General features: G+C 38.1%; 2 protein-coding genes across 2 annotated transcripts; one reads left to right on the plus strand and one right to left on the minus strand.

Moving 5' to 3' along the window:
- Positions 1-1380: 1380 nt before the first annotated feature.
- On the minus strand, positions 1381-2943 carry LOC149252738 (uncharacterized). Its single transcript, XM_089454258.1, has 2 exons — positions 2441-2943; positions 1381-1786 (listed from the first exon to the last, which is right to left on the minus strand). The coding sequence occupies exons 1-2, from the start codon at positions 2941-2943 to the stop codon at positions 1381-1383; spliced, it is 909 nt and encodes a 302-aa protein (XP_089310384.1).
- A 4671-nt stretch (positions 2944-7614) lies between these two features.
- LOC149252739 (protein VASCULATURE COMPLEXITY AND CONNECTIVITY-like) lies at positions 7615-12402 on the plus strand. The gene is made up of 3 exons (XM_089456712.1): positions 7615-7956; positions 11119-11321; positions 11589-12402. Exons 1-3 carry the CDS (start codon positions 7861-7863, stop codon positions 11866-11868), a joined length of 579 nt encoding a protein of 192 aa, XP_089312838.1. The 5' UTR covers positions 7615-7860; the 3' UTR covers positions 11869-12402.
- The last annotated feature ends 3764 nt before the right edge of the window (positions 12403-16166 follow it).

Consider the following 16166-nt stretch of genomic DNA (forward strand, 5'->3'; position numbering starts at 1 on the left):
CTTGGGTAATAGCTCGTCTCCACAGCTGTACTTCTCTCCGGTCGAGGATGCTCAGTGGCTCGACCAAGACTTCTCCTTCTGGTTCGACCTGCAACATGCAACGTTCCAAGTTAGTTTCCTTGAAAATGAACCTTTTGACAGGTCTATTGTAACAACAATTTCCCACCTGAATGTCCTGCCATCTGATCACATGTCTAGGGTCATAAACATATTTTTTCAACACTAAAACATGGAAGACATTGTGAACCCAGATGTGACTTGGCAAGGCGAGCTGGTAAGCCACCGGCCCGACTCTTGTCAAGACTTGGAATGGTCCACAATATCGTGGTGCCAACTTGGCACACCCACTCCATTGCAGTGTACTCTTTTGGCTTGAATTCTAATATAAACGTGGTCACCAACTTGGTATTCCTTGAACCTCCTCTTTCGGTCAGCAAAACTCTTATGTCTGTCCTGAGCAGCTTTCAAATTAGCGCGTACCCTTTTCACCATATCTTCCATTTCTTTAAGCATTTCCAGCCCTAATCTCAGTTTGTCTTCGGGTCCACCCCAGCTTGAGGGTGTACGGCATTTCCGGCCGTATAGGAATTCAAAGGGACTCATTTGCGTTGAGGTATGATACCCATTGTTGTACGCAAATTCAACCAGGTGCAAGTACTCTTCCCACTGCATTGGTTGCTGCATTACATAGGCCCTTAACATGTCCTCTACCACTTGGTTCACTCGTTCTGTCTGTCCGTCGGTTTGAGGATGATATGCTGTACTGAAGTTCAGCTGAGTCCCCAACTTAGCAAATAAAGTTCTCCAAAAAGATGGCGTGAATTTCATGTCACGATCTGAAATTATTGTCTTCGGAAGTCCATGTAATTTGAACACATTCCGCATAAAAATACGAGCAATTTGTGTAGCCCTGTAAGTGGATTGCACAGGTATAAAATGTGCAGCTTTACTTAACTTGTCTACCACCACCATAATGGAATCATTATTCTTCCTTGTTTTAGGTAGTCCCATGATAAAATCCATAGAAATGGTTTCCAATTCCACTCCGGAATGGGTAACGGTTGCAGTAGTCCCACTAGGTGTTGATGTTCTGCCTTAATTTGTTGACACTCTAGACACCGCGCCAAGTACTCAGCCACATTCCTCTTCATTCATGGCCAAAAGTAATCCTTCCGAATCGCAGTGATCATTTTCTGATAACCCGGGTGTCCAACATAATGACTGATGTGGAATTCATCCAATATCAGATTTTTAATGTTGTTTTGATCAGGTACATATAGCCTTTTCTTGTATTACAACATCCCAGCATCATCCAACTCATATCCTTGCTAATTTTTCTCGCTAGTAGACTGTTGTATTTGCTGTTTTATTTGCTGATATTCAGCATCTTGTCCTGCTGCCTTCCTTATCATTAAAAGGACTTTTCCATACACTGATGGAGATTTCGTACAGACTTTGTACCTTCTGACTTAAGGCATCTGCCACCCGGTTTTCCTTCCCCTGCAAATGTTTGATGTCAAAGTCAAAGCCGCTTAAGAAGTCCACCCACCATGCTTGCCTAGCGTTTAAAGTGGGCTGGCTGAAATAATTGGTCAGACTGTAGTGGTCGGTCAGCAACAGAAATTTCCTACCCATAAGATAATGTCGCCACATCTTTAAGGCATGTATGACGGCAGCCAACTCCAAGTCGTAAGCAGAGTACTTCTGCTCATGCTCTTTTAGCTTCCGAGACTCATACGCAATCACTTTACCTTCTTGCATCAATACACCTCCCACGCCTTCCTTGCTTGCATCAGTACACACCACATAGTCCTTGTCAGGATCAACTATGCTCAAAATGGGTGTTGTAGTGAGAAGATGTTTTAACTACTCAAAGCTCCTTTGACACTCTGGGGTCCATTGGAATGCCCTTCCCTTTTTCTGTAAGGAAGTGATGGGATATGCCACTTTGGAGAAGCCTTCCACAAATCGTCTGTAGTAACCGGCTAATCCCATAAAAGACCTGATATCTGCTACATCTTTCGGTATGGGCCACTCCATTATGGCTCTTATCTTTTCTGGGTCTACCGTAATCCCTTCCCTTGTGATCACATGACCCAGATACTGGATTTATTCCTTGAAGAAATCGCACTTACTAAACTTAGCATATAGCTGGTGTTCTCGAAGAGTCTGTAGCACCAATCTGAGGTGTTCCTTGTGCTCCTCCATGGTGTGGGAATATATTAATATATCATCAAAAAATATCAGCACAAATCGATCCAGATATTGATGAAATATGTTGTTCATTAAGCACATGAAAATTGCAGTGGTGTTAGTTAAATCGAAGGGTAACACTACGAATTCATAATGACCATGCCTCATTCTGATAGCTGTTTTAGCAATATCTTCCTCCTTAATCCTGATCTGGTGGTAACCTGATCGCAGATCGATCTTAGAGAACACTGTTGCACCTTTCACTTGATCGAACAGTTCATCGATCCGAGGTAGAGGATACTTGTTTTTGATGGTCAGCTTGTTCAGCTGACGGTAATCAATGCACATGCGAAGGGTTCCGTCTTTTTTCCTGACAAATAATACTGGGGCTCCCCATGGAGACACGTTGGGGCGTATATAGTCTTTATCTAGTAATTCTTGCAGCTGCATTTTTAATTCTGTCAATTCAGGCACACTCATTCTATAGGGTGCTCGTGACACCGGGGCTGCGACTGGTACCAATTCAATGGTAAAGTCTATATCCCTTCTTGGCGGAAGTCCGAGAATCTCATCTGGAAACACATCCCCAAATTCTTGTATTACAGGGATGCTATCTAACATGGCTATTTTATCCTTAGAATTAGCATAACCCACTTGGATAGCATAAATCTGACACCCTTTTCTGATGCATTTTGCTAGCTGGGTTGCAGTTATTGGTCGAACCTGCACTGGCCGCTTAATTCCTTGCATTTCCTTCCTAGCTCCATGCTTATCCCGATAGTAAATAATCTTTGTCTTGCAGTCAACTAACGACTAGTGCTTTTCTAACCAGTCCATACTGATCAGAATGTCATATGAACCAAGAGGAAGCACATTTAGATCAGCCATCACTAGCTGTCCTGCTGCTGTGAAGGAGCAGTCACTGATTTTTTCCATTACTCGCCTCTTGGCCCCTGTAGCCAGTTGTACTAGCCATGGATTTTTGAATTTAACAGGTTGCAATTTACAATGTTCCACTATCCTTGGACTAATATAACTTAGTGTGGCCCTAGGGTCAATTAAAACAACTATGGTAAGGTCTGAGATTTTACCTTCAAATTCGACCATGGTTGGCTGATATTCTTCCTGACGATTGTCTAGAGCCGCATTAATCCTTGGCACGCTACGTCCTACCTTGCCGACTGTCGATGCTTCATGGATTTGAGATAACTGTTCAGTTCCCTTACACTGTGGACAGTTTTTGACGTAGTGAGGCCCTCCACAGCCCCAGCACTGTACTGGGGGCCTTGTTGCCCCTTCGCTGTCCAATCTTGCAGGCTGCTCGCTGACCCTGGATTCACTAGCTGTCTTGAATTTGGATGAAGTTCTTGGTGCAGTTCTGTTGTTTTGTCCCTTGCCGTTCCCCTTGCCTCCGCCACTGCGATTTCCTTTGTTGCTTCCGACTGACTTATAGCCTCTTTTTTCATTCCACTTTCTGCCAGAAGTTTCCCCTTTTTGTTTGCTCTGTTGATAACAGATTCTGGATTTACGAATTGCCTCATCCATTGACTTTGGATTGTTGAACTCAATCCTCTCCCGCATATACAATGGCAAACTGCTAACAAATCTTTGCACCTTAGCCTTTTCCTCCCTAATATATGGCACATAACAAAGCAAGGAAGTAAAATGGGTGATAAATTCATCCATGGTCTGCTGTCCCAACCGCAAGTCATGGAATTCTCTTACTTTTTCATCGTAGAAGCGCTCGGTCAGATATCTCTCCTTAAAGTACCTTTGGAAATTTTCCCAAGTAATGGTCTGCTCGGTCACTCCTTTTACAATCTTTACTTCCTCCCACCACAGGGTAGCTTTTCCCTGCAGCTGAAAAATAGCCAGCCATGCTTTAAGGTTATGATCATACTCGTACAGCTAAAAATATTTGTTCATATTAATTAACCATGCTTCAGCTGCTTCTTCCTATTCCCCGTCAAAGTGCGGTGGTTTAATCTTACGAAATTCTCCTTGCAACTCCACCCTTTGCCTTTTTGAGGTCTGTTGTTCAAATGCATTGTCAAAATGTTCCTCTCTTTCTTCCGATCTTTCAGGTGGTATATGATGGTTCTGTTCTTCCAACACCCTCTGTTATTCCGTACTAGGATTAACTGGTGGCTGGTTCTGCCTATCAGATAGACTTTTTAAAATTCTTTCTTACTCCATTATTAGTCGTGCATTGTCTTCGCGTAACCGAGCCATTTCATTTTTTAGCTGCTACACAGTCTCCAGAATTGCCTGGTTTGTATTTCGAGCTTCCTCCCCGAGTTGTACCCATAGCTCAGGGTTATTTTCGAGGCCAGGTACTCCCTGTCCCATCGCATATCTGCTGGATGTACTATCCGTTCTCCTCATGCTATCAATCTTCTGGTTCGTGGTCCTTTCCTTGAACATAAGATAAATGACAATAGAAGGAAGAGAATTAGCATACTAACTGGTAATTGCACGAGTAAAATGTAATCTTATTATATATGTTATTTCTGTATGCCACTTCCAATTTCCCAGAGGCCTTAGTTTTGTAACTGGGCTTTGATACCATATGTCATACCTCCCCATAACCAAGGTGAAAATAGTAAAAAAAATTAAGTTTATCTTACGAATTTCCCAAGGTAACTATTTATTGTTTTCGACCCATTCTCTATTAGCTATACAAATCACTCCAACTCATCCACATACGGCTCTGTTTATAATGTATTGATCTGGGTGTTGATGAGTACGGTAACAGAACTTCCCCATTCTGCATTTATTGGTAACTCGCCCGAGAGCATGATAGCTAAGCCCCACCTCGAATTCAACCACATACAATCTTAGTTGGTAACTCTCGACGGTGCTGCAGAATTAATGTTTGCAGCAGTGGTACCTCGTTCTCGGGATTCCTGATTGAATCGACGGAGGGAACCCTCTCCCTTCCATCGAACGGCTAGAATTACTCCGGGTGACTTTTCAATCTGGCGCTTACGGGTTTTGGCTCTCATTCGATGCAATTTGGAACTGGCTTCCAGAGGGTTCCTTCTGTTCATGGGTTTGTAGGCTAGAGGTTCTTCCTGTTCTATCTTACAGGGGCGAGCCTAGCGCCTTCCGTCTTATGGATCTCAGGAGCCTTTTCCTAGCAAGTCAGGTATTTTTCTATTTGGTTTACCAGCTACACATGGTTCTGCCTTTTTTTTTGTTTAATGACGAACTCTAATTCCGTTTTCCTTGTGACAGGCTGAGTAGTACCTTGAATATCAAGCGCCAAAGGTTATGACTGTGGAACAGCTTCTGCTCCAGGCATGGCGCTTGATTTATCTAGGTAAGTCCATATTTTGAACCCTTTCTTGATACCAGGGTTGTGATAGTTAATGGGTTTCCCGATTTCAGTGGCATCATACACGTTTTACCTCTTGCAAGGTTAATTGTTTGCTCCCTTCTGGAAGGGCTTTCATCCAAGTTCTCTTTATGTTATGGAGGTGCTCCCCAGTTTGCTGCCCAGTAATGGCTTCTGTCTGCATGTATTCTTTTATTGTATTTTGTTGTAGTCGGTTTTATTTCGAAGATTTGGCGGCTCCAATCCCTAGATCGAGGTTTTTGTAATAGTAGCAGTGCCGATTTAGCTTCGGCTTATGGTTATGTTTTATATACATTCATCAGTTCCCTGTACTTGTGTATTGAGGATTTAACAACTCTTAAGTTGGGCTAGCTCTGCTGCTCTTTCCTCTGGCTTGCTATGTTAAAGGACATAGGAATTTTTTTTTTAAACTCTGTTACAAGTGTCTTGGTTCTCTGAGATCATTCTATATTGCTGAAAATAACTATATTTAAAACTTACAGTTTTGCAACTTGCTCTAAAATTTATCTAGAAACACTACCAATTTCCCCCTAACGGTCTTCGGCTTAACTATGGATATGAATTTATGGCTAGGTCCTCCCCGGTTCACCACAGCATGAGTTCCCTAGATCTCTCCTAAGTCTTTCCACCTGGTCCATTTGGCCACAGGTGTCTTAACAAGTGCATATAGCCTTCTTGTAACTAAAGGGATCTCTGCGTTTTTTGGCTGAGTGCCATTCGTTCACCCCCACACTCTTAGTCATTCTGCGTGCACTAATATCACCAGGGTTTCCCAAATGGGAAGCCTCTCATAGAGTGTAACCAGATTTACATAAAACAGAACCCACTTAACAGAATCAAACCAGACCATATAGAATAAACGAGACCACTTTGCATGGAGCTCTTTAGCAACTCAATAACTTACAGAAGAAGGGTGACACAAATTGTACTTACCTGTGTTCCGGTACGTTCAGTATTTCTTCCTCTTGCTCCTTCATAGCTTTGTAAACATTGGTTTTCTGCTTGTCTTCCTCCTGTCTGCGAGATTCGTCTGCAAGACCGAATCTCCCCCCAAGCTTGTTTGCCACACCATAGCCTTTAGCAAACCTGTTGCAGGTTCGTGCCCATGCTATCTGGTCATCACCAGAGTTAGCATAATTTTTCCATCATTCCCCCGTCTGTTCCTCCTCAACAGCGTGGTCTTTTCCTTTTTCCCCACCTCTTACCATTGGGAAAGGCAGTTAGGGTTTTCCCCTTCTACTGGAACTGTTTTCTTTTTTCTTTTCTTTTTTAAATAAGGAAAAGAAAACAACTTCCAAATGAGAAGTTATAATATTTGATATTACTCTATTAATGCTCAAATTGAGAGTTAACAGTGTTATTAATTAAAACGGAAAATAACAATCCTTGTCCAATGTTTTCACCTACGGTGGTAATAAAATATTTACGAATTTTCCGGGTCATTACAATTACATAGATTGAAAATAATATCCAAATTAATTATATATTAAAATTTAATTCTAAATAACATGACATAAATTATTTATTGGATTTAGACAAGTTGGAGTCAGTCATAATGAAAATAAATGGAAATAATTAATTCAATGTACCGTGAAAAAGATATAGAATAGTCTGGAATTTTACTTAATTCACAATCAAAATATGAGTTGTTTTTGGTGAATTTTTTTGGAAATTTTTTTTGGTTGGTTTTCTTAGTTTAATTTCTTTAAAATTTGGGAGAAATTTTTGAAATCACAAACTTGAAAAGTAATCTCTGTACAATCAAAGTGCCTAAGAAATTTTCGGGATGCTGAATCAGATGCTGAATCTATATATACAGTAAAAATAACACTAATCAAAATTACACCTCAAATTTTTCTACCTAATTCAGACACCCTAAAATCCAAAAACTCATGCTCAAAACAATTCGATTCAAAAATATATTTAAAGTCAACTCCCACTAGAGTCAACTCCCACTCGATTCAATCATACTGAAAACACAAGAAACGAGAATGATGGGATAACTGTTCTCATAATGTGCATGCCATGATGCATGCCATGATGCGGAGACTCCAAACTTGCCAGCTTGCATATGTCAAACGTTCGACTCCCCTCCCCAATGATCAATATATATAAATGGAGGTAACAGGTTTAGAGTGATACAATACAAGTGGAATGTTAGGAATTTGTGGAGAAATAAGTGAGAATATCAAGGGGAGACAATCTCTGAACTTTTGTGTTTAGCAAGAACCAGAGTTTAAGAGACCAAACATCGAGTTTCTGTGCTGTGTATCATTGTTTTTTCGATCATTGAGAGATTAGAAACCGCGATGGAGATTTTGCGCTTCGTGATAAGCTTAGTGGTGGGATTCCTGGGGCTGCTTGCGGCTGTGTTGGGCGTCGTTGCAGAGGTCAAGCGTGTCAAGGTGAGCAAGCCCATATCACAATTTTTTCCTATCTTTTCTTTACAGTTATTTGAAGATTTTGTTTTTTTTTTCAATCGAAAGAAATCGTGGTTGGAGTAGGTTCTGAGCTATATTAATCTCGTCACAAAACCAGTAAAAATTAAAATTCTGAAGAAATCTTGGTTGGAGTAGGTTCTGAGCTAGATTAGTCTCGTCACAAAACCAGTAAAAAGTAAAATTCCCCACCGAAGTATTAAATCACATTTTCAGATTTAGTTTTGTTTTTTTTTATAATACAATTATTTTTTTAATGCCGTGTAATTTTCTTTTAATTATATTGATACAATGTAAAAAAAATTTATTGTAGTTTACTATAAATAGATTTAATGGTTTGAAAAATTTTAAAATATTTTGATTATATAGATTATATAATTCAAGTTCTAAATTTCAATTAAATTTTATCAAATTTTAAATTAAATTAATTAAAAATATATTTAAAATTAATATTAAACTATAAAACAATTAAATTAAATTTTAATTTATAATGATGATGATTAGAAGTAATTTTCATCTTCCATGTTTGCATTCTCACACAGAGATGATAGAAAAATCAATTGATACTAATCAAGTTAACCTCTCACTTTCAATTTGTTTATAGATATTCGTTAGAATTTTCAATTCTCTTTACCTAATAAAAGTAATTTTGTATTCTATATTCTTTATTTTTTCTTTATTTATGGAGTGGGGGAAAATTAAAAATATATATATAATTTATTTTAAAATTTAAATATTTTTTAAATTATTTTAATAAAAATATAATTTCTAATTAATAATAAAATTTTATTATCTATTATACAATTTGTATCATAATAAAAAAATACTACTTTTATTTTTTATTATTATACTAAAGACTTTTATATTATCACTTATCAAACATTTATCTTACCATTAGTTTAGCCATATATATGATGTAAAAAGATTCCAGAATTTTTTAATTTAAAGTTAATAATATCTTTATAATACATTAACTTTTCTTATTTTTTATATTTTTCCGTGCTTGCGCAACCAGGGGAAGGGGATCTCGATCACCCTGTTTTTTTTGCAAGTAGGAATCGAATAGTTTTTTTTATGATATTTATATTTTATAAAATTAAAAGTATATTTTTTTTCTTATCTTCATTATATTATATTTGAATATTAAACCTATAACTAAAACCTTACTATTAATTGGAAAAATCAGCTTCTAAAAAGAAAGATGAAAAAATAGTAACCGACTGGAATTTAGTGTTTTTAATTTATTTATTTTCAATTTACTTGTTTTATTTTTAATTATTTAAATTTATTTATATATATAAAAAATTTATGAGTTAGTCTATTTAAAGACTCTATGGGACAATAGAACCTGTCAGATTTGTTATACTAAGCGGGAAAATGAAAAGCATTCCCTTATATTTGTGATACTAAAAAGGTGGAAGATGAAAAGCATTCCTTTTTAGATTGTCAGGCTCTTGCCCACATCCACTCTCAATTCCCTATTATCAGTCACACTTCCAATCTTTTTGACTTATTAAGTCAACCCAACTATAACAATCTTGGAATGCTTATTTCTCTACTCCTTGATCACAGAAACAAGATTTTGAAGAATAACAATTAGACTTTCTTTCTTTTGAGATCGAAATAGTCTTAATAAATGTTAAAATCATATATATATATATATATATTACAAATAATTTATATATATATATATATATATATATATATATATTCACCATTTGATAAATATATGTATAAAAATATAAAATAGTAAATATGTGTGATTATGGGTTGAAAATTATCCGCAGTTTTGATTAACAAACTATCCCTACTTTCAATTAACTAAAATTAAAATAGATCAATAGATCAATCCTGTCCCTGCAGTCCATGCTCTTTTTCGGTTTTCCGAAGGAGACTTTTGTTTTTTCATGTCTCCCCCTTGTCCATCTTGCTTTTATTACAGTTCAATTAGTTTAAAAATATATATGTATTTATTTTTAATAATGTTAAAATATATATTTCATAAGATTCTGAAAATTTTTAAAAATTAGATGGATATGAACTCATCTATGTTAAATAGTTAAATTTATTTATGTTTATTAAATAATTAATTAATTTTATTTTTTAATAATATTAAAAAATTAAATAATTGAAATATTTTATATTAATTAAATTTCAAAAATTTCCAATCAATATAAAAAAAACTAAAAAAGGATTTTTTTTAATAATGTTAAAATATAAATTTAAAAAGATTTTGAAATATTTTGAAAATGGAATGGATATGAATTAAATTAAATAATTAAATTAATTCATGTATAATAAATTTCAGAAATTTATAATTAATATAAAAATGAAAAAATAATATATATTAATTATATTTTAACAATTATAATATCCAGTATTACTATGTTATTTAACTCTAATTTAAAAATTGATTAACATAAATTTTGAATAATGCCAGTATAGATCCATCTTAAATACCATTTCACATGAGCGGAGAGGGATTCAATTTCTTCACTTTCAAATTTTTTTATGAGGTGATATTATTTAAATGTTTTGTATAGTTATTTAGTTTTCTTTATTTTTAGATTTTTAAATTTTTGTATTTTGGGGGATATGAGCAAAATTTAAACTTTGATAGACAGATATAGTTGGATATCATTACACATCATACTAGGTTGTAGAGTGGACTCAAAAAAAAAAAATGGTCAAACATGAACAAAATTTCAACTTTGATGATAGAAAAATAGCATTACACATCATACTGGCTGTAAAATAAGCCTCTAAGCTCAATAATTTTTTTATTTTATTTTAACCAACATAAACATTTCAACTTTTATAACTGATTGCTAAACTATACAATAAACCTCCAAACTCAATAAATTTACTACATATCACAGATTTCAAAAAAAAACCTATTGAAGTTAACATGCTCCATTCTTGAATTGAGAATGTTAGTATTTCCATAATTTTAGTATTGCTTCTCCTCGAATGAGTAAATGCATTTTCTTTAAATTTGTAATTTGTACATGATCTTATTTTCCTTTGTAAGAGTTGATAAACATTTATGGAATCTTTCATATTTAATTAATGTGTGTTTTTGATGAACCAACTTTTACATGTCTATGTGATAACCATTTTATTTAACAGGCTGACGATATCGTGGTAGATGGTAATGGTATGTGCTCATATCCCACAAGTCCTTCAGAGGCATTGGGAATAGTTGCAGGGTTGGTGCTTTTAGTGGCTCAACTCATTGCAAATGCTGCACCTGGTTGCGTTTGTTGTTGTGGTGGTCTCTACCGCTCAAGCTGCAAGAAGACAATTGCCATCATCTGTCTTGTCATTTCTTGGTATTTTTTTTATTTTTTTAAATGGAATTTTGATATTTGGAATTGATTTACAAATAATCTTCTTAGTATTTTTACTATTTCAAAAATAACATTTATATTTATAATTATTTATTATTTAAAAAAATTTCCAATGTTTTCTGTCCAGATTTAATGAAATATATTTATTATTTTAATAAAATTACTCTAAATTCCAGGCAAGTGTCCTGAGCAGTGTCTTTCTGTCCCTGGCTAATTCTCACTCATTCTTCATTATTTGTGATTTTACAGGATTACCTTTATAGTGGCCTTTATTACACTTATGGCTGGAGCTGTTCTGAGTGGTCGACATATAACGACAACTGACTCGTTGGGCAATATTTCTTGTAGCTATGTAAGGCCGGGGGTTTTTGCTGGAGGGGCAGTGTTTGCCATACTAACTGTCCTCTGTGCCATAGTTTACTATCTTTTAACAGTTGAAGTGAAGAATCCAATCAAAGGAGGGCCAACTCAGAACCAAAATATTGCAATGGCACAACCACAACCACCACCATATTTTGGGCAACCTTAGTACCCAATGCTGGTTGGCAACGCCTATATATTATATAGGCTCGCTTTATATGTGAGTTGTCAGATCATAGTTTTGCCAAAAGTAAGATAAGGATGAGATGATCATGGTTCTGCCAAAAGTAAAGTAAGAATTAGTTATTCATGCTCAAAAAAATTTAACATACTTTGGCAAAACCATAACCTGACAGGTCACATTTAAAGGGAATCTGTATAATATGACTTGCCCTGTGGCTTCTTTGATTTACTCCTTTGCATGTTGAAGAGTTAATTAGGTTTCAGGAAAAAATGGACATATTAGATTGCTGGGTCTAGTGAGTTGTAGCACTGTTTGCCATATTTATAGCTCTCGTGTTCAAGTAGATCGACATTTGGGAATAAAGTTGCAGGTCGTGTTCTAGTAGATCGACATGTGCAATATTCGTGGAGAAATGAATAAAGTTGCAGGTCGTATCATAGCCCCCAGTGTTCAATTAATGAGCATTTATTGGTAGATGAATGAATAAAATGTGCAAGAGAATGTTGATTCAGGAAAATATTAATAAAATTGTGAAAAGATACTGTTTTTAAAGGGTTATATATGTAATTGATTCAAGAGAATAATTTAATTTAATTTTTAGTTTTTTTTTAAAATATTAGGAATAATTTAATCTAATTTTTAGATTTTTTTAAAAATATTATTATTTTTTATTTATTATGATTATAATATATTATTTGAATTGAGATAAATAATTGAATTAGTGATTTTATATTAAAGAGTTTCTAAAATTTAGTGGATATTGATTTTTTTTATGTTATTGTGTAATAAATATTAAAATTATATTTTTAAATGAAATAAGTAAATTTATGACTTATTTAACTAGGATTAATGTGTAATAAATATTAAAATTATATTTCTAAATGAAATAAGTAAATTTATGATTTATTTAACCTAAAAACAATGCATCCACATTAAGAAAATAATTAACTAATAATTAAAATTTAATATTATAAATATTAGGATATAATGATGAATTGTTGAATACTATTTTTCTTTGTTAGATCATGGGGTAAGGGAGGAGATCATCTTGGAGAATAAGAGTAATATTAAAAATATTATTACTTCCAAGTTAAGGATAAGTTGTAGGAAGATAAAGAGTTAGAGGGAAAGAGGGAGCTAAGATATTATAAGGAGGTGTTCAACCCCCAGTGTCACGCCCCCAGGCCTACGGTAGTCTTCCAACCGTGTCCGGCGAGGTGCGGCACCACCGTACACTTTCTTTTTAACAATACTCGTGCACATGGACTACGCCTTTCCACATTAACATACTTAGTTTGTGTTTCGCAACCAAGTAAAATGCATTAACCTTTATACTTAATGAAGCCCATACTCATTCACTATCCATTATGCAATTAAACCGAGAACAATAACAATTTCACACAAGTATAAAGGGAGGGGCAACTCCAGGTAAAGTCTGCGCGATAACAATATATTATGAAAGTCTTCAATAATACATCATACAAGTGTGCCTGGCAGAATCCAAGGCCAACACTTAGAAATGTTTACAATCAAGACAAGACAACCTTACAACCATATGCCAACCTCACTCGGTAGGAGGGTGCTCACCCGAGACACCAGAACTCCTCCAACTCGGTTCTGCACAAAATTGCCTTAAGATCGCTCTTTGTTTTACCCACGTCCAGCTCCGGTAAAATCTGCGCACTTATCACTTATGCGCATGAGATGTGCGCACTTTACTGCGCCTCCTTTACCTCTGCTCCAATCGTAGAAGAGAGAGCGAAGTGCTTGATCGAATTGCTGTCCAAATGAAGCTCTGCGCCATCCAATATATACGCTTGCTTGCCATTCGGTGAAGGGGTGTCAAGCCATTAGGCCGACCCCATAAATTGGTTTTACAAGCCCCTGCCTTAATGTTTTGTAAGACGGCCCTTGCCCATGGGCAAGGCCTCCCCTACGCCACGTATAAGGCTTCAACCTTCTTCATTTTTGCACTAAGTGTTTTGCTGCACTTATTTACCGTCGTATTGTGTCATGCTTTCGTCGCAGGTCGGAACCACCGTTCACCATGCCCGCTTGTTGCACACGGGTCGCCCGCCCATCGTGCACGGGGCGCCCGCCCGTCGTTCACGGGTCGCCCGCCCGTGCAGACTTGCGCCCTTCCGTCGCACTGTCCGCCGGGTGATCTGTCCGCTGTCCAACCGCACTCGCCCGTGCCGCCGGTTGTCGTGCACATCCGCGCCCGCACCAGCTCGTTGCCTTGTCCGCCGGGTCGTCGTGCCCGCCCGCGCCCGCACCAGCTCGTCGCCTTGTCCGCCGGGTCGTCGTGCACGCCCGCACCCGCACCAGCTCGTCGCCTTTTCCAGCCGGGTCGTCGTGCACGCCCGCGCCCGCACCAGCTCGTCGACTTTTCTGCCGGGTCGTTGTGCACGCCCGCGCCCGCATCATCTCGTCGCCCTTTTCTGCCGGGTCGTCGTGCACGCCCGCACCCGCACCAGCTCGTCGCCTTGCCGGGTGACTCGCCCGTTTGTTAGCTCGCCGGGTGACCGATCCGCCCATCGTGCACGGGGCGCCCGCCCATCGTGCAAGGGCACCCGCCCACCGTCGTGTGTGCCTACCCGGGTCGCGCCCACCGTTCAACCGCCGTGTGAAGGGGTGTTTGCCCATCGCGCACCTGCCCAAGTCGCGGGGGCGTTACACCCTCCTCCACCCGAAATCGTTGTCGACCTCGACAACACACCATCCTAGTAGCTCTCTACCAAGACCGTCATCAACCATGATGTAGATCTCTCCATATAAGGCAAACATCACTGCAACATATATAAGGCTCCATCTCCATCAGGTCATCAACTCCATGTGCAAAACTGCCCATGCTATGCCAACAAGTGCTACACATCTCAATCATGTGTCAACACTCATCTTCCACAATCCCATGCTCAGATCCATGGAAACCCCATTCTTCTGCAGCATGTCATGATGCTTGATGCCAAGCCATCCCTGCACCATCATACCTGCTCAAACATGTTTAAGGGCTCACTGCCATGAGCAGCTTAACAATGAGCCCCATCTTCTATGTCATCTAAGAAGATGTGGAGGGAGAAGAGCCTGAAGGCTCTCCCTCACTAATCAGCTCAATCCGTCTATCAGGATCCTCAACCTCCATCCTTTGTAGATATGCCTCCCGATCTTCCTTCTGGATATTTGGCCTCACATATACCTCATCCAGATCATCGTCATCGTCCTCCACCAGCTCTAGTCTTCCTGACAAGTCGAAGATGCTATCTGAAAGTGATCGGATGACCAATGACTGCTCCACAAGCTTGGCCTCAACAGTGGACAACCGCTTGTTCACTTCCTCCTTATCCTCCATTTGCATTCCTCCTAACTTATGATCAGGTTTTGTTACGCCAATGGTTGGAACACCAATGGGTACATCTTCCCTTCCATCATAAATGAAGAGTTTCCTCAAATGTGGTACAACCATAGCCTCAAATTGTTTCATGAATTCCATCCCCAATACAGCTTCATAGTCATCAATCCGCACTATAGTGAAATCCACCTTTCCGGTCCATTCACCAAGTGTAGTGTCCACCTTTTCAGCTATACCAAGAATTCCCATAGGAGGAGAATTCACTTTCTTCATTTGTGCCTTCACCGGTACAAATTTCAGCCCAATCCTTCTTGCAGTATCTTCACTCATGAAGTTGTGTGAAGCCCCACTATCCACCATAGTGAGTACATCAGCACCTCCAACCTTCATCTGAAATACTCCAATCTGTTTCTTTCTGGGTCCCTTCTAGAAGTCATTTCCGTAGTAGCAGAAGCACCAAGTATCTACATCATCCCCATAGAAGCATTATCATCGTCATCAGATTGTGCAGCAGCGGCCACCTTTGGTTTAGAGGGTCAATTCTTCACCACATGTGGTCCTGCACATATCCAACATTTCAAAGGCTTTTTTGCTTTCGGACTATCCTCTGATTTCGAAGCATCATCCTTCTTCTTTTCTTTTGGCTTGTCGGACTTCTTTTTCTCATTAGAAGTCTCATCATAATGATCCACCAACCTATCCACTGCAGCAAAAGCCTCCTCAAGTGTCCTAATCTTCTGTCTCTTCACCTCATTGCATGCCCAAGGCTTCAACCCAATAATGAAGTTGAACACCTTGTCCCTTTCTGCCATGTCGGGAAGTTCCAGAGCTGCACTTGAAAACTCTCGCTGGTATGCTTGTAGGCTTCCGGTTTGCTTGATGAACTTAATCTTTGTCCTTGCTTCCCATGTTTCATCTTGAGGACTGAAGTGGG

The sequence above is a fragment of the Pinus tabuliformis genome, chromosome 7, assembly GCF_031772625.1.
Source record: "Pinus tabuliformis cultivar Carrire ecotype Pingquan chromosome 7, CPIR1, whole genome shotgun sequence".
Lineage (NCBI taxonomy): Eukaryota > Viridiplantae > Streptophyta > Pinopsida > Pinales > Pinaceae > Pinus > Pinus tabuliformis.

Excerpts from the sequence above, each read along its gene's own strand:
- LOC149252739 (XM_089456712.1), top strand. The coding sequence starts at position 7,861 with ATGGAGATTTTGCGCTTCGTGATAAGCTTAGTGGTGGGATTCCTGGGG. Across the intron at positions 7,957-11,118 it reads CAGAGGTCAAGCGTGTCAAG|GCTGACGATATCGTGGTAGA; the intron begins GTGAGCAAGCCC and ends TTTATTTAACAG. Across the intron at positions 11,322-11,588 it reads ATCTGTCTTGTCATTTCTTG|GATTACCTTTATAGTGGCCT; the intron begins GTATTTTTTTTA and ends GTGATTTTACAG.
- LOC149252738 (XM_089454258.1), bottom strand. The coding sequence starts at position 2,943 with ATGCAAGGAATTAAGCGGCCAGTGCAGGTTCGACCAATAACTGCAACC. Across the intron at positions 1,787-2,440 it reads CAAGTGAAAGGTGCAACAGT|CAAGGAAGGCGTGGGAGGTG; the intron begins GTTCTCTAAGAT and ends TACTGATGCAAG.